At 40.9% G+C, this 26,233-nt stretch overlaps 1 protein-coding gene and 1 non-coding gene across 5 annotated transcripts in view; one reads left to right on the forward strand and one right to left on the reverse strand.

The window, feature by feature from the left end:
* MICU1 (mitochondrial calcium uptake 1) overlaps positions 1–26,233 on the forward strand; it is a 260,802-nt gene that overhangs the window by 215,122 nt on the left and 19,447 nt on the right. For all 4 annotated transcript variants that reach the window (XM_002820833.6, XM_063727353.1, XM_009245493.4 and 1 more), the window contains one exon: positions 4,936–5,044. In XM_002820833.6, coding sequence (XP_002820879.3) covers positions 4,936–5,044 — 109 coding nt within the window. The remainder of the gene's footprint in view (positions 1–4,935; positions 5,045–26,233) is intronic.
* Positions 20,910–21,015, reverse strand: LOC112135265 (U6 spliceosomal RNA). Its single transcript, XR_002916571.1, has one exon. It is a non-coding gene; the product is annotated as a U6 spliceosomal RNA (small nuclear RNA).

The raw sequence follows: 26,233 nt of genomic DNA on the forward strand, positions 1-26,233 counted from the left end.
TTCTGGGCTCAAGTGATCTGCCCGCCTTGGCTTGCCAAAGTGCTGGAATTACAGGCGTGAGCCACTGTGCACCGTGCTCAGCCTCTCCTGTGTTTTCTTCTAAAAGTTTTGTCCACTGCTTTTTTTTTTTTTTTTCTGGAGACAGAGTTTTGCTCTTGTCCCAGGCTGGAGTACAATGGCGCGATCTTGGCTCACTGCAACCTTCGCCTCCCAGGTTCAAGCAATTCCCCTGCCTCAGCCTCCCGAGTAGCTGGGATTACAGGTGTGCGCCACCATGCCCAGATAATTTTGTATTTTTAGTAGAGACGAGGTTTCACCATGTTTGGCCAGGCTGGTCCCGAACTCCTGACCTCAGGTGATCCACCTGCCTCGACCTCCCAAAGTGCTGGGATTACAGTCATGAGCCACCACACCTGGCCCTGCTTTTAGTTTTGAAAGACAACTCTGTTTACTTGCTTAACAACTTCCTAATGTTAAATTCATTTTTCAGCATCCTAAAGAGATATCGCTGTTGTCTACAAACTATTATTAATCTTATCTTCTTTTTATAGTCACCTAGAGCCTGGTTTATTTAAGTCTGTCTTTCCAAAGGTAGATAGATAACCAGTTTGTTGAACAATTAGTCACAGTAACTCCTCTAAGAGACAGTTCCTTTTGATTATTATGTCTGCAGTTCTAGTCACCTGCCAATATTGTTTCATAAGCTGTAGCCTTCTTGTCCAGACAACTCAATTTGCAATAAGCATATCCTTTCTCTTTCCATCTTTCCAGCCACAAAGCTCATGTTATCATCTTACTCTAGCTTTTTTCTAATAGCCCTCTGGATTTTTACCATAGTAGTTACCAAAAAAATAAGAATTTTGTGACTAACATCATCTTCTCTTTAAGGAGGCCTATCTAAATAGTAAGCTCCATAAAATCAAGGCCTGTGTCCAGTGCAATTTCCCTCACTGTTCTTGGCATAATGCTAAGTGATTAGTAAGTGCTCAATAAAATTTTTTATTATATCTTTGTGATAAAAGCATAGTGATGTATATTTAGATTTAATAGTTATATAATGTGATTTGCAGCCCACTGTTTTTCTAAATCACCAAATGAATAGCCATTCAGTTTAGATTGCTCTCTCTCTCTCTGTCCTCAGATAATTCTCAGCATAAGCACTCTGGTCTTGAGCTGTAGTATTTGATGTTTCAGAGTGTTTGTTAGAAACTAACAAACTTTAGAGGTTGTTTATCATCAGAGTGGGACACATTTCCTCTACCATGCCCTAACTGTTTTAGGAATTTTATGTTAACCTTTTAGCCTCAAATACCCTTTCAATAACTTAGTCCCCTAACTCTCTAACTCCTACAGGATTTTATACCTTAATAAGAAAAGTAACTGTAATCCCAGCACTTTGGGAGGCCGAGGCGGGTGAATCACGAGGTCAGGAGATCAAGACCATCCTGGCTAACACGGTGAAACCCCGTCTCTACTAAAAAAAATACAAAAAATTAGCCAGGTGCGGTGGCGGGCGCCTGTAGTCCTAGCTACTTGGGAGGCTGAGGCAGGAGAATGGCGTGAACCCAGGAGGCGGAGCTTGCAGTGAGCCGAGATCGCGTCACTGCACTCCAGCCTGGGCGATAGAGCAAGACTCCGTCTCAAAAAAAAAAGAAAAAGAAAAGTAAAAGAGCTTTAGCATGTTGTGTGTGTATATGTGTTGTGTGTGGTAAAATACACATCTATTTCCAGAACCCGTTCACCTTCCCAAACCAGAACTCCTTACCATTAAATAATAGCTCCTCATTCTCCTCCTCCCAGCTCCTGACAACCACCATCTTTGACTACTCTCAATACCTCATTTAAGTGCAGTCATATAGTATTATCTTTTGTCCTTTTGTGGCTAGTTTATTTCACTTGGCATAATGTCTTCAAGGCCCATCATCCTGTAGCTTGTGTCAGAATCTTCTTCCTTTTAAAGGCTAAACAATATTCCATTGTGTGTATATGCCGCATTTTGTTTATCCATTCATCCATCAGTAGACTATTGGGTTGCCTCCACCTTTATGTGTCTTTCGATGGCGGGGAAAGGAAGATTATTAGTGTGTCCATCCACAAGCAATGGTATTGTACAACCTGTACTTCTAATCCTATGGGATTCTCTTCTAAATTTGATTCTAGCTAGTGCCTACATTAAATTACATACTATGGCATCCATAATGAGACCTAACTCTGGGTGCTCTAAGGCAAAGCCAAGAGAGTGACCTCAAATTAGGGAGAAAGCATATAATATAGGCCTTCCAGTCCACTACCAAAAATTACAACACTTGGTACATAGTAGGTACTCTATACATGTTTATTTTTTGTTTTTTGGTTGTTTTGTTTTGTTTTGAGACAGAGTTTCCGTCTTGTTGCCCAGGCTGGAGTGCAATGGCGTGATCTCAGCTCACCGCAACCTCTGCCTCCCAGGCTGAAGCGATTCTCCTGCCTCAGCCTCCCAAGTAGCTGGGATTGCAGGCATGTGCCACCATGCCTGGCTAATATTTTTGTATTTTTAGTAGAGACGGGGTTTCTCCATGTTAGTCAGGCTGGTTTCGAACTCTCGACCTCAGGTGATCTGCCCACCTCGGCCACCCAAAGTGCTGGGATTACAGGCGTGAGCCACTGTGCCTGGCCAGCACTCTATAAATGTTTGAATAAATGCTAAGTACAGATGCACCACTGTTCATAATTGCCAAACATTGGAAACAGCCCAAATAGAATGGATAAACAAATTGTGGTATTTTCACACAATGAAATACTTTATAGCAATAAAAATGAATGAACTACAGATACACACAAAAACATGAACAAATCTTAAAGAGAGAAGCCATATATAACAGAATGCCTACTGCATGATTCCATTTCTACTGTTCCACAACAGATAAAATTAAGCAACGGTTTTTGTAAGTATGCTATTTACATATAAAAATGCTATTTTTAAAAAAAGCAAGGAAATGAATTCCCTAAAAGTCAGAATAGTGGTTATTGTCAATAGAGGTTGGGCAGGGGCTGGAGTTTATGATTAGGAAGGGACATGCTGTGGGGAGAGAGGAGGCTTCTGAGATGCTGATAATAGTCTGTTCCTTGATCTAAATGAAGGTTCTGTGGGTATTCACTTTGCAAGAGTTTGATAAGTTGTACATTTATGTTTTGTGCACCTTTCTATATAGTCATCATATTCCACAATAAAGTTTTTTAAGTTCTATGATTCTAAGGAAAAAAATTATAAAAGATCGTGTGATATAATCATACAGTCTTTTTTGTTGTGTTTTGTTTTTGAGACAGCGTCTAGCCCTGTCACCCAGGCTGGAGTGCCGTGGCATGATCTCAGCTCCCTGCAACCTCTGCCTCCCAGGCTCAAGCAATCCTCCCACCTCAGCCTCCCAAATAGCTGGTACTACAGGCACATGCCACCACACTCGGCTAACTTTTTAAATATTTTTTGTAGAGATGAGGTTTCGCCATGTTGCCCAGGCTGCTCACTGAGCTCAAGTGATCCTCCTGCCTTGGCCTCCCAAAGTGCTGGGATTACAGGCATGAGTCACTGCACCCAGCCTCATACAGTCTTTTAGCTTTCAGTTTGATAAGATGAGAAACATACAATTGACCTAGTTTGGAGAGTACCAGGAAAGAACTGTAGATTGTATTAGGATTTCCTTATTACTGAGTTCCTGATGTGAGTTCCTGGGCTCTGTAGTTTGGGAAAATGAAAATTGCAGGAGGGGCAGCACTAAGTAGAAGCCAGTCTACATCTGCAGCCCTTTAAGGGTCTGATGCTTCATTAAAAGGCATTAACATCAGTGTCTGGGATATCTAGGACATTTCCCAGTGTTTTCCCTTCTTAGAAACTGCATTCATTTCCATCACAGCATTATGTGTGGGAAGCGGGGAAAAGGCAAATAGGACAAATCTTCCTCCCTATAAAGGAATTCCCAGTAGCCCCTATTTCTATAACTACTTTTTCTCGATGCATCATATAAAGTAGAATTAGAGATCAGCAAATCTTTAAACAGCTTTAAAAAAAAAATCTTCATTCACAGAATTTCATTAGATCAAAGTTAAGTGGCAAATTACTTTGTGAGTAGCTTTTAAATTGAGATAATGAACAGCTTCCCCATTACTTGGGTTTTGCTAAATACCAACACCCTTCCCCTGTATATCACTGACTTTGGTGATTCTTTAATTCGCTTAAGCCTCAAAAAGCTCAGTTGGCCTGTGAGCAGACTATTAAACTGGAAGTCCTGACTCTGATTTTACTTCTTAAGATGTATAACAGGTCAAGTAGCTATAGCCCAATTAGGAAGTGTCATAATTGATAGTGTGTCTAATTGGAGAGCACAGTTAGAAATATTTTCATTGGGCCAGGTGTAGTGGCTCAGACCTGTAATCCCAGCATGTTGGGAGGCTTGAGGTCAGGAGTCCGAGGCCAGTCTGGCCAACATGATGAAACCCTGTTTCTACTAAAAATACAAAAATTAACCGGGCGTGGTGTTGCGCACCTGTAATCCTAGCTACTCGGGAGGCTGAGGCAGGAGAATTGCTTGAATGTAGGAGGCGGAGGTTGCGGTGAGCCGAGATCATGCCATTACACTCCACCCTGGGTGACAGAGCGAAACTCCTTCTCAAAAAAAAAATATATATTTTCATTAAGATATTCAGCCATCACTGTAAGCAGCTTTCTCAGATTTTACATGTGAGAGGGAAGCATCTAGCCAGTTTGCCTTTCTCAGGGTAGAATTCAAGAGTTTTGTTCCCCTGCTATTTATGAATTTGACATTCCTTGACTAATGTATTCAGTTTCTGTTCTAGACATGAGCATGAATTTCTGATTTGCAGATGTGAATCACTGCCTGTGCATATCGTGCTGCTTTTTGTTACAGGTCCTGCCTTACCTTGCTGTCTCTCCTCTTTCAGGGTCTGACATTTCAGGAGGTAGAGAACTTCTTTACTTTCCTGAAGAACATTAATGATGTGGACACTGCATTGAGTTTTTACCATATGGCTGGAGCATCTCTTGATAAAGGTAATGAAACTCAAAAAGTGTTTTTTTGAAGGTATGAACATTGGATCTGTAATATCTTAGGTGACTGCCCCTCCTGAACAGTAAAAGGTAAGTTTTTCTTGGCATCCTTGAAATGTGTTTTGATTTGTTGACATTGTATGAGCCTTGCATTTCACCCTGAGATGCCAAGTTCAGTGAATATATTTTCTTGTGCTAAGGCTGTAGTCTGGGCAGGTGCCCATCTTTAAATGACTAACCTTGAAAATAAGCATCTAAGCTGAGGCACAGGGCATGAAGCTGCAGAACTTCCCCTATCTGAGCCAGAGTCATTATATATACAATGTGAAGCTAAAGTCACTATACAAATTAAGTTACGTCTTTGATGAGAAGGAATGCTTTAGTTTATTTCTTATATTAAGACTTTTTTTAAGACAATATGACTCTGAGAATAGCACCCCACTCCTTTGGCTTACTTCATAGAAATTCAGTTACAGTTTGTACAGGCAACGTGAGAGCACAGAGGAATTGAAAGCACAATTTTTCCCTCAACATTTCATTATGAAAATTTTTAAACATTCAGAACAGTTGAAATAATTATTTAAATAACATCCACATATTCAGCTCAACTGACATTTTGCTATATTTGCTTGATCGTATGACTATGCATATTTTCATCTCTCTAAGTAATCATCGATCTTATTTGACATGTTCAAAGTAAGTTGCAGACGTAAGTACACTTCACTCCCAATTACTTCAGTATGAATATTAACTAAAGTTCAAGATTAATTTAAAGTTCTTTCAGGCCCCTTCACAGTTTTTGCCCCCACTCACCAAGAGGCAACCTTTGTACTGTATATTTTTCTACCATAAATTAATTTTGCTTTTTCTAGAACTTCATACATTGGAATTATATAAATGTACACTCCTTCTAAGGTTTCACTCGATGTTTTTGAGATCCATCTCCGTTGTGTGTCAGTAGTTTAATCCTTTTTTGTGATGAGTAGTAACCCATTGTATGAATATAGTCAGGCATGGTGGTTCATGCCTGTAATCCCAACACTTTGGGAGGCCGAGGCAGGTAGATCACTTGAAGTCAGGAGTTCGAGACCAGCCTGGTCAACATGGTGAAACTCCATCTCTACTAAAAATGCAAAAATTAGCCAAGCGTGGTGGTGTATGCCTGTAGTCCCAGCTACTCAGAAGGCTGAGGCAGGAGAATTGCTTGAATCTGGGAGGCAGAGGTGGCAGTGAGCCAAGATTGTGCAGGATTGCTTGAGCCCAGGAGTTTGAGACCAGCCTGGGCAACATAGTGAGACCCCATCTCTCTTTTCTTTTTTTTTTAAGTGAGTATATGAACATATATGAAAGTCCTGTAATGTCAGCTATTGTAAATGCTGCCAACTTGGTCTTCTTTTTAAGATTACTTTGGATATTCTAGGTCGTTTGTATTTCCATATAAATTTTAGAAACAGCTTGTCACTTTCTATGCCAAAAGAAGTGGAATTGTGATTACAGTAACATTGAGTATGTAGATCAATTTGGGAAGAATCAACATCTTAGTGTAATATAGCATCTTATAATTCATGAGCATAATATATCTCCCTATTTTTTAAGGCCTCATTTTCTCTCAGCGGTGGTCTTATAGTTTTATTAATACAGGTCTTGCACATATATTTTTTAAATTTATGCTTAAGTACTTTATGGTTTTCGATCCCATTATAAATGGAATTGGTTTTATTTTATTTTCTAATTGTTTGCTGCTAATATTAAAATATAACTGATTTTTATATATTAATTTTATATTCTGTAATTTTGCTAAATTCACTTATTCTTCTAGTTGTTTTGTAGATTCCTCAGGTTTTTCTATGTAAATAATCCTATCATCTTCAAACAGAGATAGTTTCATCTCCTTTTTTAAAAAAAAATTTATGGCCTTTTTTTTTCTTGCTTTATTGCACTTGCTTACCCCACCAATACAATATTGAATAGAAGTGGTGAGAGTGGACATCCTTGGCTTCTTTCTGAACTTTAGAGAAAAGTATTCAATATTGTACCATTAAATTGGATATTAGATTAGATTTTTCATAGTTGCTCGTTGTCAGATTAAGAAAAATATTTTCTCTTATTTGAAAAGGGTTTTTGTCATCAATGGCTCCTGTATTTTGTCAAATTTTTTTCTATATATATTGAAATGGTCATATGGCTTTTCTGCTTTATTCTTTTAATATGGTAGATGACATTGACTATTCCTCATCCTGAAATAAACCTAATTTGTAATGATATATTAGCTTTTTTAATGTATTATTAGACTTGATTTCCTAACATTTTGTTAAATATTGAGAGATACTGGTCTGTAATTTTATTTTATTTTTTTGTAATGTCTTTTCAGGTTTTATATCAGAGTATTCTATCCTCATAAAAGGAGTTAGGGACCGGGCACGGTGGCTCACGCCTGTTATCCCAGCACTTTGGGAGGCCGAAGCAGGTGGATCACCTGAGGTCAGGAGTTCGAGACCAGGCTGGCCAACATGGTGAAACCCTGTCTCGACTAGAAATACAAAAAATTAGCTGGGCATGGTGGTAGGTGTCTGTAATCCCAGCTACTCAGGAGGCTGAAGCAGGAGAATCACTTGAACCTGGGAGGTGGAGGTTGCAGTGAGCCGAGATCGCACCATTGCACTCCAGTCTGGGCGACGAGCGAAACTCTGTCTCTAAATAAATTAATTAATTAAATTAAATAGGCCAGGCATGGTGGCTCATGCCTGTAATCCCAACACTTTAGGAGGCTGGGACGGGCAGATCACCTGAGGTCAGGAGTTCAAGACCAGCCTTGCCAACATGGTGAAACCCCATCTGTAACTAAAAATAACAAAAAGTAGCCAGGCGTGGTGGCACATGCCTGTAGTCCCAGCTACTTGGGAGGCTGAGGCAGGAGAATCATTTGAACCCAGGAGATGGATGTTGCAGTGAGCTGAGATCGCGCCACTGCACTCCAGACTGGGTAGCAGAGCAAGCCTCCATCTCAAAAATAATAATTAAATAAGTAAATAAATAAAATGAGGGAGTTTTTCCTTCTCTATTTTCAGAAGAAGTTTCTGTAAGATGAATGTTGTTTCTTTCTGAGCTGTATTTGATAGAATTCATCAGTGAAACTATCTGGACCTGCCAATTTCTTTCTGAAAAGGTTTTGATAATTTAATTTTTTAAGTAAATATGTAAGGTTTGTGTTTTATATGAATTTTAGTTTATATTTTTGAATAATTTGCCCATGTCATCTACGTTATTGAATTTATTGACATGAAGTTGTTCATAATATGCCATTATTATCCCTTTGATGTCTGTAGAATCTGAAATCCCCTTTTACTCCTACTGTTGGCAAATTATGACTTCTCTTTCTTTTTTAAAAAAATATTTCTTACTCAGTCTACCTAAGGGGTTTAGCAATTTTGTTAATCTTTTCAAAGAACCAATTTTTGACTTTGTTAATGTTCTCTGTGGTTTGTTGCCTATTGAGTTGATTTCTGCTCGTACCTTTGTTACTTATTCCTTCACTTATTTTCAGTATATATTATTTTGTTTTTCTTTTTCTAAGCTTCTTAAGATGGAACCTTACTTACCTTTTATAAGGTAAGCTTGTGAAGCTATAAATTTCCCTATAAACACTGCTTTAGTCTGGGCGTGGTGGCTCACGCCTGTAATTCCAGCACTTTGGAAGGTGGGTGGATCACTTGAGGCCAGGAGTTCGAGACCAGCCTGGCCAACAGGGTGAAACTCCATCTGTACTAAAAATACAAAAACTAGCCAGGAATGGTGGCACGCACCTGTAATCCCAGCTACTGGGGAGGCTGAGGCAGGAGAATTGCTAGAACCCAGGAGGCAGAGGTTACAGTGAGCTGAGATCTCACCAGTCTACTCCAGCTTGAGACACAGAGGAAGACCCTGTCTCCAAATAAACAAACAAAAAAAAAACACATAACCAAAAAATAAAAAACACACACACTGCCGAGTGTGGTGACTCACGCCTGTAATCCCAGCACTTTGGGAGGCTGAGGTGGGTGGATCACGAGGTCAGGAGATCGAGAACCATCCTGGCTAACACAGTGAAACCCCATCTCTACTAAAAATACAAAAAATTAGCCAGGTGTGGTGACAGGCGCCTGTAGTCCCAGCTACTTGGGAGGCTGAGACAGGAGAATGGCGTGAACCCAGGAGGTGGAGGTTGCAGTGAGCTGAGATCACGCCGCTGCACTCCAGCCTGGGCAACAGAGCGAGACTCCGTCTCAAAAAAAAAAAAAACACACACACACACACACAATTTTGGTATGTAGTATTTTTTACATCATCCTGTTCAAAATATTTTCTATTTATTAGGTAAATTCGTGGACTATTTAAAAGTATGTTGTTTAACTTCCAAATATTTTGGTTTTGGCTGCATGTGGTGGCTCACACCTATAATCCCAACACTTTGGTAGGTCAAAGCAGGAGGATCACTTGAGGCCAGGAGTTCAAGGCCAGCCTGGGCAACATAGCAAGACCTTGTCTCTACAAAAAATTTAAAAATTCAAATTAATTTTTTTTTTTTTTTTTGAGACAGAGTTTCGTTCTGTCGCCCAGGCTGGAGTGCAGTGGAGCGATCTCTGCTTACTGCAACCTCCGCCTCCCGGATTCAAGCAGTTCTCTGCCTCAGTCTCCCAAAAGCTGGGATTACAGGCGCCCACCACCACACCTGGCTAATTTCTCTACCCACGTCTCTACCACCACCCTGTCTCTACTACCTGCGTCACCATCTTGGCCCAGGTGGTCTTGAACTCCTGACCTCATGATCCACCCACCTCAGCCTCCCAAAGTGCTGAGATTACAGGCGTGAGCCACCGCGCCCAGCCCCAGCTCAAGTTTTTATGTAGTATCACTTACCATCAATCTGAAGAACTTCTTTATCTTTATTGTTTATTTATGAGACAGGCACCTCGGCTCAAAATGGTGCCATCTTGGCTCACTGCAGCCTCCATGTCCCAGGCTCAAGCAGTCCTCTCACATCAGCCTCCTGGTTAGCTGGGACCACAGGCTCATGCCACCACGCCTGGCAAATTTTTTTTATTTTTTATAGATAGTTTCACCATGTTGCCCAGGTTGGTCTCGAATTCCTGGGCTCAAGCAATCTGCCTGTCTCAGCATCCCACAGTGGCTAGGATTACAGGCATGAGGCACCATGCCGCCTGGCCGAATTTCCTTGATCATTTCCTGTAGTGTAGATCTGCTAGCAATGAATTCTTTTACTTTTTGGGTTATCTAAAAATGTGTTTATTTCACTGTTGATGACCACAATGTTTGATTTTTCAGTCTCTCCAAAGCACTAAGATTTTATCAATCATTTTTTGTTTTTGTTTTGTTTTGTTTTGTTTTTTAATATACCTAGAGTTTATTTGGGCCAAGTTTGAAGACTGCAACCCAGTAGCGTGGATTCAAGTTGCCATGAATATACACTCCAATTAGCAGCAGTTACAAGTGGGTTTTTAAAGGAAAAGAAGAGATAGTTTCTAATTTGCTTACCAAGAATTTACATTAGAATAACATAAGCTATTGATTGTGTATACATTGTTCTTTGTATCACAGATTCCAGGAACATGAAACTAACAGGTAAGGCAGCTAGTCAGGAACAAAATGCCTTTAAACAATTGTGCCTGGCCATGGACTCGGGGACAGGGTTGTGACTGAAGTCCCATACTCCTGTCTCTGGGCTTGATAAATTGTGGACACCTCACATACCTCAGGCTGTTCTGAGTATGTTTCTTTTCTCATTCAGCCACTTTTTTTTTTTTTTTTTGTATCAGAAATCTTCCCATGGAAGCATTGATCAATCTCAGCTTATGAGATTGATAGACATTCTTCATCCCTGGCACTGGGAAGGCTCATTGCCAGATGGTCCTGTCCTGCAGGGGGCTGGGGAAGATATAGAACAATCTTGCTTATTCACTTGTTTTTTAGCGGATTCCTTAAGATTTTCTAATACAAGATCATGGTTCTCGCTTATATATGGAATCTAAATAGAGTTGAACTCATAGAAGCAGAAAGTAGAATGGTGGTCCCCAGGGGCTACAGGAGGCAGGGAAATGGGGAGTTATTTTGTTTAAAGGGTGCAAAGCTTCAGTTAGGCAGAATGAAATGTTCTGGAGAGCTAGTTTACACTCTGGTGACTATAATTAGTAATCCTATTGTACACTTGAAATTTGCTAAGATCTTAGGTGTTCCTTACAATATACATACACAAAAAGGTAACTATGTGAAGTGATGGAAATGTTTTGTCTTTGTTTTTGTTTTTTTGAGACAGGGTCTCACTCTGTTGCCCAGGCTGTAGTGCAGTGGCGCAATCTCTGCTCACTACAACCTTCGCCTTCCAGGTTCACACGATTCTCCTGTCCCAGCCTCCCAAGTAGCTGGGACTACAGGTGTGTGCCACCACACCTGGCTAATTTTTGTATTTTTAGTAGAGATGAGGTTTCGCCATGTTGGCCAGGCAGGTCTCAAACTCCTGACCTCAAGTGATCTGCCCAACTCAGCCTCCCAAAGTGCTGGGATTACAGGCGTGAGCCACCACACCTGGCCTGAAGTGATGGAAGTGTTAATTAGCTTGATTGTGGTAATTATTTCACAGTATATACATATGTCAAAGCATCACATTGTATACTTTATAATATATACAGTTTGTATTTGTCAATTACACCTCAGTAAAGCCAGGAAAAAAATAAAAGATCATTCCATCTGCAAATAGAGATCATTTTACTTCTTCCTTTCTCATCTCAATGCCTTTTATTTCATTTTATTAATCCATATAACTTCTTAAAATAGCATGTGTTTGTTTAAATTAGTACTTCCAAGCTGGGCTCAGTGGCACACACCTGTAGTCCCAGCTACTCAGGAGGCTGAGGCAGGAGGATCTCTTGAGCCCAGGAGTAGTTTAAGGCCAGTCTGTGCAACCTAGCAAGACCTCATCTCTAATAATAATAATAATAGCATTTCCACTGATCTTTGCAGAATCTTTTGAAAAACAAGTTAATGATATCATGTAGGGTGTGTGTGTGTGTATGTGTGTGTGTGTGTAGCACCACCAGATCATTTCTCTAGAACAGCTTTGGTTTTACTGCTCTTTCACAAAACAAAGTTTGACACCATCTGCAAATCCAAAGATATAAGATTTGAAGTCTTTATTTATTTATTTTTTAGATGGAGTTTTGCTCTTGTTGCCCAGGTTGGAGTGCAATGGCACGATCTCGGCTCACTGCAACCTCTACCTCCTGGGTTCAAGCGATTCTCCTGCCCCAGCCTCCCAAGTATCTGGGATTACAGGTGCCTGCCACCACTCCCGGCTACTTTTTGTATTTTTAGTAGAGTCGGGGTTTCACCATGTTGGCCAGGCTAGTCTCAAATTCCTGATCTCAGGTGATCTGCCTGCCTTGGCCTCCCAAAGTGCTGAGATTACAGGCAGGAGCCACCGCGCCCAGCCAGTCATCATTTACTATAAAAACAAAATTAATAAGTTCCTCTTTATTTTTGCATACCTTCTTTTTGAAAAGCCCAACTAAAGACAACAAAAGTTCATTAAAGAACAATTATATAGGATGAATCACTGTCTGTGTTAAAATTATAGGGCGTACAAAATAGAATGATTCAGGGTAGTGTTAGCAAAGGGAAATTGCAACCCAGTGATTAAAAAAAAGAAAGAAAAAATGTTTCTTTCAAATGACTTCAGGCCATTTGCTGGGATTTGTAGTCTCCATATAGTTCATGCCTCATTATCCTTGCTGATAGAGGCAGTGGTACAAATTGCACAGCCATATCTGACATCCAAAAATACATGTGGCTTTGAGATGTATGTTTGGGGTTTGTTTTTTGTTTTGTTTTATTTTTGGTAAATACATACATACATTTAATTTTGTACTGAGTTGGAAGGGGGAAAAATCTGCCTGTCAATCTTTTTGTTCAATTCTTTTTTGTTTGTTTTGAGATGGAGTTTTGCTTTGTTGCCCAGGCCGGAGTTCAGTAGCGCAGTTTCAGCTCACTGCAACCTCCGCCTCCTGGGCTCAAGCAATTCTCCTGCCTCAGCCTCCCAAGTAGCTGGGACTACAGGCACCCACCACCACACCCAGCTAATTTTTGTATTTTTAGTAGAGATGGGGTTTTACCACGTTGGCCAGGCTGGTCTCAAACTCCTGACCTCAAGTGATCTGCCCGCCTTGGTCTCCCAAAGTGCTGGGATTACAGGTGTGAGCCACTGCACCCGGCCTCAAATTTATTCATTTATTTTTTATTTTTTATTTTTTGAGATGGAGTTTTGCTTTGTCACCCAGGCTGGAGTGCAGTCGCGCGATCTCAGCCCCCTGCAACCTCTGCCTCCTGGGTGCAAGTGATTCTCCTGCCTCAGCTCCCCAAGTAGCTGGGATTACAGGCACGTGCCAACATGTCCAACTAATTTTTGTATTTTTATTTTATTTATTTATTATACTTTAAGTTCTAGGGTACATGTGCACAATGTACAGGTTTGATACATAGGTATATATGTGCCATGGTGGTTTGCTGCACCCTTCAACTCATCATTTACATTAGGTATATCTCCTAATGCTATCCCTCCCCCAGCCTCTCACCCCGCAACAGGCCCCAGTGTGTGATGTTCCCCTTCCTGTGTCCAAGTGATCCCATTGTTCAGTTCCCACCTATGAGTGAGAACATGCGGTGTTTGGTTTTCTGTCCATGTGATAGTTTGCTCAGAATGATGGTTTCCAGCTTCATCCATGTCCCTGCAAAGGACATGGTTTGTGTATGTTGAACCAGCCTTGCATCCTAGGAATGAAGCTGACTTGATCTTGGTGGATAAGCTTTTTGATGTGCTGCTGGATTCGGTTTGCCAGTATTTTATTGAGGATTTTCCCATTGATGTTCATCAGGGATATTGGTCTAAAATTCTCTTTTTTTGTTGTGTCTCTGCCAGGCTTTGGTATCAGGATGATGTTGACCTCATAAAATGAGTTAGGGAGGATTCCCTCTTTTTCTGTTGATTGGAATAGTTTCAGAAGGAATGGTACCAGCTCCTTTTTGTACCTCTGGTAGAATTTACCTGTGAATCCGTCTGGTCCTGGACTTTTTTTGGTTGGTAGGCTATTAATTATTGCCTAAATTTCAGAGCCTGTTATTGGTCTATTCAGAGATTCAACTTCTTCCTGGTTTAGTCTTGGGAGGGTGTATGTGTCCAGGAATTTATCCATTTCTTCTAGATTTTCTAGTTTATTTGTGTAGAGGTGTTTGTAGTATTCTCTGATGGTAGTTTGTATTTCTGTGGGATCGGTGGTATATCCCCGTTATTATTTTTTTACTGTGTCTATTTGATTCTTCTCTCTTTTGTTCTTTATTAGTCTTGCTAGCAGCTGTCTATCAATTTTGTTGATCTTTTCAAAAACCGGCTCCTAGATTCATTCATTTTCTGAAGGGTTTTTTGTGTCTCTATCTCTTTCCGTTCTGCTCTGATCTTAGTTATTTCTTGCCTTTTGCTAGCTTTTGCATTTGTTTGCTCTTGCTTCTCTAGTTCTTTTAATTGTGATGTTAGAGTGTCAATTTTAGCTCTTTCCTGCTTTCTCTTGTGGGCATTTAGTGCTATAAATTTCCCTCTACACACTGCTTTAAATGTGTCCCAGAGATTCTGGTATGCTGTGTCTTTGTTCTCATTGGTTTCAAAGAACATCTTTATTTCTGCCTTCATTTCGTTATTTACCCAGTAGTCATTCAGGAGCAGGTTGTTCAGTTTCCATGTAGTTGTGCGGTTTTGAGTGAGTTTCTTAATCCTGAGTTCTAATTTGATTGCACTGTGGTCTGAGAGACAGTTTGTTGTGATTTCTGTTCTTTTACATTTGCTGAGGAGTGCTTTACTTCCAATTATGTGGTCAGTTTTAGAATAAGTGTGATGTGGTACTGAGAAGAAGGTATATTCTGTTGATTTGGGGTGGAGAGTTCTGTAGATGTCTATTAGGTCTGCTTGTTGCAGAGCTGAGTTCAAATCCTGGATATCCTTCTTAACCTTCTGTCTCGTTGATCTAATATTGACAGTGGGGTGTTAAAGTCTCCCATTATTATTGTGTGGGAGTCTAGGTCTCTTTGTAGGTCTCTAAGGACTTGCTCTATGAATCTGGGTGCCCCTGTATTGGGTGCATATATATTTAGGATAGTTAACTCTTCTTGTTGAATTGATCCCTTTACCATTATGTAATGGCTTTCTTTGTCTCTTTTGATCTTTGTTGGTTTAAAGTCTGTTTTATCAAAGACTAGGGTTGCAACCACTGCTTTTTTTTGTTATCCATTTGCTTGGTAGATCTTCCTCCATCCCTTTATTTTGAGCCTATGTGCATCTTTGCACATGAGATGGGTTTCCTGAATACAGCACACTGATGGGTCTTGACTCTTTATCCAATTTGCCCGTCTGTATCTTTTAATTGGGGCATTTAGCCCATTTACATTTAAGGTTAATATTGCTATGTGTGAATTTGATTCTGTCATTATGATGTTCACTAGTTATTTTGCCCATTAATTGATGCAGTTTCTTCATAGCATCGATGGTCTTTTCAGTTTGGCCTGTTTTTGCAGTGGCTGGTATCGGTTGTTTCTTTCCATGTTTAGTGCTTCCTTCAGGAGTTCTTATAAGGCAGGCTTGGTGGTGACAAAATCTCTCAGCATTTGCTTGTTTGTAAAGGATTTTATTTCTCCTTCACTTATGAAGCTTAGTTTGGCTGGATATGAAATTCTGGGTTGAAAATTCTTTTCTTTAAGAATGTTGAATATTGGCCGCCCCCACTCTCTTCTGGCTTGTAGGGTTTCTGCTGAGAAATCCACTGTTAGTCTGATGGGCTTCCCTTTGTGGGTAACTCAACCTTTCTCTCTGCTGCCCTTAACGCTTTTTCCTTCATTTCAACCTTGGTGAATCTGACAACTATGTGTCTTGAGGTTGCTCTTCTCGAGGAGTATCTTTGTGGTGTTCTCTGTGTTTCCTGAATTTGAATGTTAGCCTGCCTTGCTAGGTTGGGGAAGTTCTCCTGGATAATATCCTGAAGAGTGTTTTCCAGCTTGGTTCCATTCTCCCCATCACTTTCAGGTACACCAATCAAATGTAGATTTGGTCTTTGCACATAGTCCCATATTTCTTGAAGGCTTTGTTCATTTCTTTTAACTCTGTTTTCTCTAACCTTGTCTTCTCGATTTATTTCATTAATTTGATCTTCAGTCACTGATACCCTTTCTCCCACTTGATCAAATCGGCTATTGAAGCTTGTGCATGCATCATGAAGTTCTCGTGCCATGGTTTTCAGCTCCATCAGGTCATTTAAGGTCTTCTCTACACTGTTTATTCTAATTAGCCATTTGTCTAATCTTTTTTCAAGGTTTTTAGCTTCCTCGCAATGGGTTTGGACATCCTTTAGCTCGGAGAAGTTTGTTATTACCGAACTTCTGAAGCCTACTTCTGTCAATTCATCAAAGTCATTCTCCGTCTAGCTTTGTTCCATTGCTGGCAAGGATCTGTGATCCTTTGGAGGAGAAGAGGCGCTCTGATTTTTAGAATTTTCAGCTTTTCTGCCCTGGTTTCTCCCCATCTTTGTGGTTTTATCTACCTTTGGTCTTTGATGTTGGTGACCTACAGCTGGGGTTTTGGTGTGGACGTCCTTTTTGTTGATGTTGATGCTATTCCTTTCTGTTTGTTAGTTTTCCTTCTAACAGTCAGGTCCCTCAGCTGCAGGTCTGTTGGATTTGGCTGGAGGTCCACTCCAGACCCTGTTTGCCTGGGTATCACCAGCGGAGGCTACAGAACAGCAAATATTGCTGCCTGATCCTTCCTCTGGAAGCGTCATCCCAGAAAGGCAGCAGCCTGTATGAGGTGTCTGTTGGCCCCTACTGGGAGTTGTCTCCCAGTTAGGCTACACGGGGGTCAGGGACCCACATGAGGAGGCAGTCTGTCTGTTCTCAGAGCTCAAATGCCATCCTGGGAGAACCACTGCTCTCTTCAGAGCTGTCAGACAGGGACATTTAAGTCAGCAGAAATTTCTGCTGGCTTTTGTTCATCTATGCCCTGACCATAGAGGTGGAGTCTAGAGGCTGTAGGCCTGTTGAGCAGCAGTGGGCTCCACCCAGTTTGAGCTTCCCGGCTGCTTTGTTTACCTAATCAAGCCTCAGCAATGGCTGAGCCCCAGCCAGGCTGCTGTCTTGCAAATCAATCTCAGACTGCTGCACTAGCAGTGAGCAAGGCTCTGTGGGCATGGGAGCCTCCAAGCCAGGCACAGGAGAGAATCGCCTAGCCTGCCAGTTGCTAAGACCTTGGGAACAACACAGTATTTGGGTGGGAGTGCCCCGTTTTTCCAGGTAGTCTGTCATGGCTTCCCTTGGCTAGGAAAGGGAAATTCCCTGACCCCTTGTGCTTCCCAGGTGAGGCGACGCCCCGCCCTGCTTTGGCTCACTCTCCGTGGGCTGCACCCACTGTCCAACCAGTCCCAATGAGATGAACCAGATACATCAATTGTAAATGCAGAAATCACCCATCTTCTGTGTCGATCACGCTGGGAGCTGCAGACCGGAGCTGTTCCTATTTGGCCATCTTGGAACGCCCCTCTCAATTTTTGTATTTTTTAGTAGAGATGGGATTCACCATATTGGGCAGATCACAAGGTCAGGAGATCAAGACTATCCTGGCTAACAAGGTGAAACCCCGTCTCTACTGAAAATACAAAAATTTTTGAGATGGAGTCTTACTCTATTGCCCAGGCTGGAGTGCAGTGGCACGATCTTGGCTCACTGCAAGCTCTGCCTCCTGGGTTCATGCCATTCTCCTGCCTCAGCCTCCCGAGTAGCTGGGATTACAGGCACCCGCCACCACGCCCAGCTAAATTTTGTATTTTTAGTAGAGATGGGGTTTCACCATGTTAGCCAGAATGGTCTCGATCTCCTGACCTCGTGATCTGCCTGACTCAACCTCCCAAAGTGCTGGGATTACAGGCATGAGCCACCGTGTCCGGCCAGATAGTTAGGTTTCTAAAAGAAGAAAAATTAGGCTGTTAACAGATAGATACATTTTCTTTTTCTTTTTTACATTTATTGTTTATTTTAAAAAACAGAGAGGGGGTCTCACTGTTGACCACGCTGGTCTTGAGCTCCTGGTCTCAGAGGATCCTTCTGCCTTGGCTTCCCAAAGTGCTAGGATTATAGTGGTTGGTATTGTCACAGTTAAATTCACATTTTTTGTTTGCTTTTATTTTTGTAGACTACATATGGGTGGGTTTTTTGGTTTTTGTTTTTTGGTTTTTTTTTTTTGAGACAGAGTCTTGCCCTGTCACCTAGACTGGAGTGCAGTGGTATGATTTCAGGTCACTGAAACCTCTGCCTCCTGGGTTCCAGTGATTCTCCTGCCCCAGCCTCCCCAGTAGCTGGGATTACAGGCGTGTGCCATGACACCTGGCTAATTTTTGTATATTTAGTAAAGACAGGGTTTCACCACATTGGCCAGGCTGGTTATGAACTCCTGACCTCAAGTGATCCACCTGCCTTCGCGTCTCAAAGTGGTGGGATTATAGGGGCCCAGCCTCATATGGGTAATTTTTAATTCTTGGTTGCTGTAGTGGGTTAAGTGGTGTCCCCCAAAAGGATATGTCTACATCTTAGTCCTCAGATCCTGTGAATGTGACCTTGTTGGACACAGGGTCTTTGCAGATATGATTAAGTTAAGGTCCTTGAGATGAGATCATCCTAGATTATCCACCTGGGCTCTAAGTCAGGCGTGAGCCACCATGCCCAGCCAATAGATGTTTATTAATTGAATTACTCTTCAAATATTCAGGAGCTCAAAAAAATAGGCACTATCAGCTGGGCTCTTTGGCTCACACCTGTAATCACAGCACTTTGGGAGGCCAGGTTGGGCAGATCTTGAAGTCAGGAGATCGAGACCATCCTGGCCAACATGGTGAAACCCTGTCTCTCCTAAAAATACAAAAATTAGCCGGTTGTGGTGGCGGCGGGCACCTGTAATCCCAGCTACTCACGAGGCTGAGGCAGGAGAATCGCTTGAACCAGGGAGTCGGAGATTGCAGTGAGCCAAGATCATGCCACTGCACTCCAGCCTGGTGACAGAGCAAGACTCTGTCTCAAAACAAACAAACAAACAAAAAAATAGGTACTTTCTTTATTCCTTAGTCTCACATATTTATTTCTTCAATAAATCCTTGACTTTACCTTCAGAACATACCCTACATCTGCCTCGTTTTCTTTCTCTCTCCTACCACAGCTGTCGCCTCTTTACTGGCTGTGGCTTTACACAGGGCTACCTATGCCATGGCCCCTGTATACTCTCTGAGTTCATAAAATATCGTTTTTTTCCCAGTTCACTCCACTCCACATTGTTCTTTTTACATTCCAAATACACCAAGCTCGCTGAAGGCCTTAGCTATTGGAGTTAGTTAAGGCCTTTGTAGTGGTTCTTTCTACCTCAAGTGCTCTTGCCTGGGATCTCCATGTATTTAGCTCCTTGTAACTTAGGTCTGGTATAAGTCATTTCCTCGGGAAGACCTTTTCATTCTAAAGTAGTTCCATCATCCTGTATCATATTATCCTATTTTTTATAGCATTTTTCACTCCCTGATATTTTCTCAGGTTTATGTGTTTGCTTATTATTTGTTGCACCTTACTAGAATGCTCATCTGTCTTGCTCATGGATGTATTCCATGTGCCTAGAACAACACTTGGGATAGAGGAAGAACTCAATAATTATATGATCAACAAATGAATGAGTGAATGAACATATTGATATATCTGAACAAGACATAAACCTCTACCCTTCTACCCTTCCCAGCAGCCCAGGGAACAAACTCATCATGTTCTTCTGTAACCCCCATCCTTGGACTTGACATGTGTTTCACCTTCTTCCATGTTAAAGAGGTGATGATAGTAGTAATTTTAACTGTTCACCTGCTGAGGTGTGCACAGAAGACTAGCATGCGCTCAGCTAGCCTTTCCAAGTCCTTCCATGCTCCCAGATGTCCCTGTCTCTTACAAGCACTCCTTGGGCTCTGCCCAGGCCTTTGCTTTTAAACCTCCCTCCTCCTGACCCGGACTAGTGATTTTTTTCCATTGGTTTGAGTTCTACATGAATGACAGGTCTCTCCTCCTTGCCCCACAGAACGAAGGAATTTTACTGCTGAGATGAATCTTAGAAAAAGAGGAAGAAATGTGTAGTGGTTAAGAGCAGAGGCTCTGAAGTCAGACTGCCTGGATTTGAATGTCTCCATCATTTACTAGCTGGGTAGCTTTGAGCAGTTTCTGAACTTAGTTTCTGTGTTTATTTTATTTTTATTTTATTTTTTTAATTTTTTTGAGATAGGATCTCACTCTGTCACCCAGACTGGAGTGCAGTGGTATGATCTTGGCTTACCGCAACCTCTGCTTCCCAGGGTCAAGAGATTATCCTGCCTCAGCCTCCTGAGTAGCTGGGATTACAGGCACGTGCCGCCACACCTGGCTAATTTTTGTATTTTTAATAGAGACGGGTTTCACTATGTTGGCCAGGCTGGTCTTGAACTCCTGACCTCAAATGATCGCCCACGTCGGCTTCCCAAAGTGCTGGGATTACAGGAATGAGCCACCGTGCCCGGCCCTCTGTTTTTTTTAAATAAAAACAAAAATAGTTGTCCCTTGGTATCTTCAGGGGTTTGGTTCCAGGACCGCCTCCACCCCCCCCCCACCCCACACACACACAGAGTTACAAAATCTTTGGGTGCTCAAGTCCCATATATGAAATGGTTGCATAGTATTTTTGTATATAACCTACACATATCTTTCCATATACTTTATTTCTTTATTTTTAAATCTTCATCAAAACATGGAACACTTCACGAATTTGTGTGTCATCCTTGCACAAGGGCCATGCTAATCTTCTCCAAATCATTCCAGTTTGAGTATATGTGCTGCCAGACAAGCACTAGATGCGGGTGACCCTTGAACAGTGCGGGATTAGCTGTTTTCACCCCACACAGTTGAAAATCCTGGGATAACTTTAGACTCCCTAAAAACTTAACTACTAATAGCCCACTGTTGACCAAAAAAGCCTTACTGATAACATACAGTCAATTAACACATAAACTAGTATTTATATATTTTTTATGTATTCACTACATACATTTTTCCTAATTTTTTTGGTATGTCTATGCTGTGTGGTCCATCTATGAGGTTTTCCAAATTGTCATAAGTCTCCAAAAAGTTTTCCAACGTAATTTATTGAAAAAAAAATCTGCTTGTGAGTGGGCCTATGCAGTTCAAGTCTGTGTTGTTCCAGGGCCAACTGTACTTTAAATTATCTCAAGATTACATATAATACCTATTACTATGTAAATGCTATGTAAATAGTTGTTATGCTGTATTTTTTAATTTGTAATAGTTTATTGCTCTGTTGTTACTTTCTACTGGTTTTCTTTTCTTAAATTTTATTTTATTTATTTATTTATTTATTTTTTGAGATGGAGTTTCGCTCTGTCGACCAGGCTGAGCTGGAGTGCAGTGGTGTGATCTCGACTCACCGCAACCTCCGCCTCCCAGATTCAAGCGATCCTCCTGCCTCAGCCTCCCGAGTAGCTGGGATTACAGGTGCCTGCCACCATGCCCAGCCAATTTTTGTATTTTTAGTAGAGAGAGAGTTTCGCCATGTTTGCCAGGCTGGCCTTGAACTCCTGACCTCAGGTGATCCACCCGCCTTGGCCTCCCAGTGTTGGGATTACAGGCGTGAGCCACTGCACCCAACATTTTCTTAAATATTTTTGATCTGCAGTTGGTTGAATCCATGGGTGTGGAACCTACACATATGAAGGACCAACTGGACCCACCTCATAGGGTTGTGAGACTAAATCTGTGTAAAGCACTTAACTTTGTGGCTGTCATGTGGTGAACGATTAGTTAATGTCAGCTGCTTCTATTATGAAGTTGATAATTTAAACAAAATTTAGTGTGGCTCAAGTATTTATTCACCCAAAAGCAATAGGTACTGTGCTAGGCACAGGGTTCCACCCTCAAGAAGCTCAGATTCTAATGGGGGGGAAAGATAAGTGTAGAAGCAGTTCCAGTTGGGTGTGATAAGTGCTAATTAGAATAAGAGGATCTAGGAGCTTAAAAGTGGGGGCCCTAATTCATACCAGTGGTCGGGAAAGAGTGAGGCCAGAATAGAGACAGGAGTACTTTTTATCTGGCTTCTGCTGTGAGTCTCAGCTGTCTTCATTTTTTCCCAAAAGGTTAGAACCTTCAGAAACTGGCACCTTCTAGGCCCTGGCACTGTGTCTTTCTTGGCTATTTTAGAGGTTACAAACCAGTCTTTAGGCATAATTTAGCACAGAATTTTCCAAACAGCATTGTGAAGAACACTGTATACTGCAATATGATGATGGTTCTGTGGATTTAAAAAGAAAAAAAAAAGTATTCCATGGTTCAAATAAATTTGGAAAATGCCAGAGTTATATAGAATTTATTCCTGCAGCACTCCTGCTGCCAACTTTTTAATGTATGAATGTGCATTATTAATCTCTGGAAGAGGGATATAGTTTCCAACCAGACCATCTTTTAATAACTTAACAGAGTTAATGTTCCTCGGAATAATTTGAAAGATCCAGGCAGGTGGCCACTGCAGATTTACCATATTAGAACATAGTCCAGTTCCTCCAGAGTAAAAAATGTCACATTTCTTTTTTTTCTTTTTCTTTTTTTCATTTTTTCTGTTTGCCCCTCCTACCATTTGAAAAAAACATAAAATTTAATTGAGGCTATTTCTTTAGCTCTGCATGACCCATATAAGAATAACAACCATCAGGTAATAATGAAGTGTTTTCAATGAGTTCTAACCATCTGAAGAAAGAACCTTTCTCCATGAAATACTGTGTGTCTCCACTATCAGGCGTCTCTTTGTTTAGCACTTAAGAAGAACTGGTTCTATTGCTCATTCGTACACACACTGGGCGTAAAATTAGATCTATGACCTCTCAGCGGCTGGCTGATTGATTTAAGTGGTCTGCTGAAGCAGGTAATGGAAAATTGAACATGACTCCTTTCCCAATGGCTTCCTATGATGAAAAAGTTAGAAATTATTTGAGCTGGAGCTCTAGAGTGAGCTTCAGCCCATATAACTCAGAATATTCCAATTTCTGCCAGGAGAATATCCAGGTACAATAAAGCTCCATTGTAAAGCACCTCAGGATAGTACAGATGCAGTAAACCTGTGGGTTCAGTTACGTCCTCGGTGTACTTTGAACTATAAAATCAGAAAATAATCACACAAATATAGTCCCTGGTCTTTACTATTCACTTACTCAATTCTACTTACACTGAAAATTATAATTTATGGCATAGTTGGCCTTGATTCTTTGTAGTTATTCTATACGTGCAGTTTACCTTATTATCTGACAAGCCAAGAGAACAAATAATAAAATCTATCGCATAACTCCCACAGGAGCTTTCTGCAACCCCAAGTATTTTTTCTGAAGTTTTAGTCACATCTTCAAATGGTCTCAGTTTCTTTTGTCTCTGGAGGGACAAGGATGGCAGAGATGACCTCTGAGAACCTTTGCAGCTTCCAAATTCTTTGAGTCTAATAATTGGAATGAGTAAGGGAGCCTCAAGTCTTTTGTCATTTAGGCTCTGACTGGATTGTTGGGGAAGTCAGAAATTACTGATGGAGTCAGCAATTTCTAGCACACAACAAACTCTTATATTCTGAACAACTGTCTTTGACAGACAAGCTGCCACCCACTCCTGAGCCCTAACAATCCGGTAGCACTGTCCTGTGGAGGACTGTGAGGCCATCACACATCTGGACCACTAACAGCAACTCTCATTTCATAGTAGTTTCTCTGTGCCAGGCACAATGCTTAGTGCTTTATGCATGTTATCGCTTTTAATCTTTAAAACCTGAATTATCCTCATTCATCTTCACTTTATGGATGAGGAAAATATCAGGTGAAGCCACTTGATCGTGGTTATCCAGCTAAGTGGTGGAAGAGCCAGGATTCAAGCTCAGGTCTCTCTAATTTCAAGTCTGTGTTCTTTCCACATCATCATGTTGCCTCTCAGTATACTCCACAATTCTGTTAGAGTCTGAAAATCTTTGCTGAAGCACAATCCAGAGGGCACTGTGGCTTTACCATTCAAACCATGCTTCACAGTAGCATTGGGAAGACAGACTCTGGGCTTTTTTTTCCCAGTTGCTTTTGGCTAAGAGTTGACCATTCTTAGGGTGAGAATGAAGTCCTTTTGATAAACTATGATGTTTTAGAGATAGTGCCCTTCTCTTGAATATGAAATGTGACCTTTTTTTCCCCTACAGTTGTCTGTTCTGTTCAGGTATAGGTTCTACAGCTCAGACACAGACATCCATAGTCCTTACCTTACAGTAACAGACTCTTGGAGTTGTCTAATCTAGCTTCTTGTCCTGCATAGGAACGCCTGCATAGTAGACACATCTGTGATCTTTACCTTTGGAACCATATTACTTTTCACTGAGGAGACCAATACACAAAAGCCTAAAGCCACTTAAATAAAGTCATGTAACAGGAAAGTTGATATCCTTTTAAGGGATACCACAGACCAGAAAAAGGCATGTATGCTAAGCTGCGCTTTTCTCAACATCAAAATACAGGATATAGATACACCTTCCAATGACCAAGGTGTTCCTCACCACCTCCGCTCATTGGTATACCAGTGCTCTGTTGCACTTTTAGATACTGTTCTAACATCTAGCATTTATTGAGAGTTAACTATATGCAAGAAATTGTGCTGAACATAAATTTTGGTTTTAAGTTCAAACCTGGGTTTGAGTCCCTGCTATTCACTAGTTTTGTGGCCTTGAACAAATTCCTTAAGTTCTCAAAGCCTCAGTTTCCAGATCTGTAGAATGGTGATAGTAGAATACTCGTTTCAGGGTTATTGTGAAAATAAAAAGAGATAATACTATATTAATATACTAGGTTGACATTAAAAATTGTACCAAACTGCCTGTTCTGGTTTTCAACCCATAGGTGCTGGCTTTCTTCTGCCTGTTTATCTTATTAGGGGGCTGGAAACAACCTATACCAACATGGCAACATCATAAAAAGGTTTTTTTTTTTTAATCACCCTTAAGAAAATAAAAGCACCAGATAAGGCTTACTCTTTGTTCTCTGAGGAAGTGGAATCTACTGCTTTTTTTAGTCACTTTTGACATTTTTATTAGCTTAGAAGTTCTAAGTTGTTTATACTCAATTAATGAGGATTGAAGCTTCTAGGTTCTTCTAAGTTTCATCATTCATCCAAAAATTATTGGTGTCTCTGCCTTCAGAAGCCTTTATTTAAAAAGTTCTCTGTTCCTAGGAATATCTAACCCCTATTGATATGTCTCGTATCTTCAGCATTCAAGGGGGAATTCATTAGACTGTAAACTCTCAAAGACTTGAACCATGTTTTCTACATCTTTGCGTCGTATTCAGAGCCTAGAACAACTCTTTATATAAACAGATGTTTGTTTATGTTATGTAAATGAATTAATTCTAGACCTTTCCAGATCCTGCAAAGGATGATGAAATACTCTAGTAAGAGCGTAGGGTGAGGGGAAGAGTGTTAGGACTGTAGCACCTTCCCATGTCATTAATTTCCTTTGACTCCTTGAGCAGGTCACTACTCTGACCCTCAGGTTGGAGTTATAAGTATCTCTAAAGGTTCATGCATATTTGAAATTGTATGATTATAACTAAATCAGCCTTTTACTGAATGAAGTAATGTTTTAAGTGACATGTCATAGCCTAAAATTATATCCAAATCTATTGCCTCACAGAGACTGTTAGCCCAACTTGTTTACGTGAAATCTTTATGAAAGTGAACTGACTTATAATTGTCAGGTACATTTGAAGTAAGAGCAAGACTTGAATTCCCAAAAGAAGTGTGGCAGTTTTAATTTATTTCCTTGTTAGGAAATGTAAAACTTAATTAGAACTTGGCTAGTTTCCCTGTAAGATCTAATTTATGGAGTTTGGTATAGTAGGTAAAACAGAATGATGGTTCTGTAAAGTGCACTCTGTCAAAAAATGAGTGCAGGCCAGACACAGTGGCACAACCCTGTAATCCCAGCACTTTGGGAGGCTGAGGAGTTCCAGACCAACCTGGGCAACACAGTGGGACTCTGTCTCTACA

This window comes from Pongo abelii, chromosome 8 (assembly GCF_028885655.2).
Source record: "Pongo abelii isolate AG06213 chromosome 8, NHGRI_mPonAbe1-v2.0_pri, whole genome shotgun sequence".
Taxonomy (NCBI): domain Eukaryota; kingdom Metazoa; phylum Chordata; class Mammalia; order Primates; family Hominidae; genus Pongo; species Pongo abelii.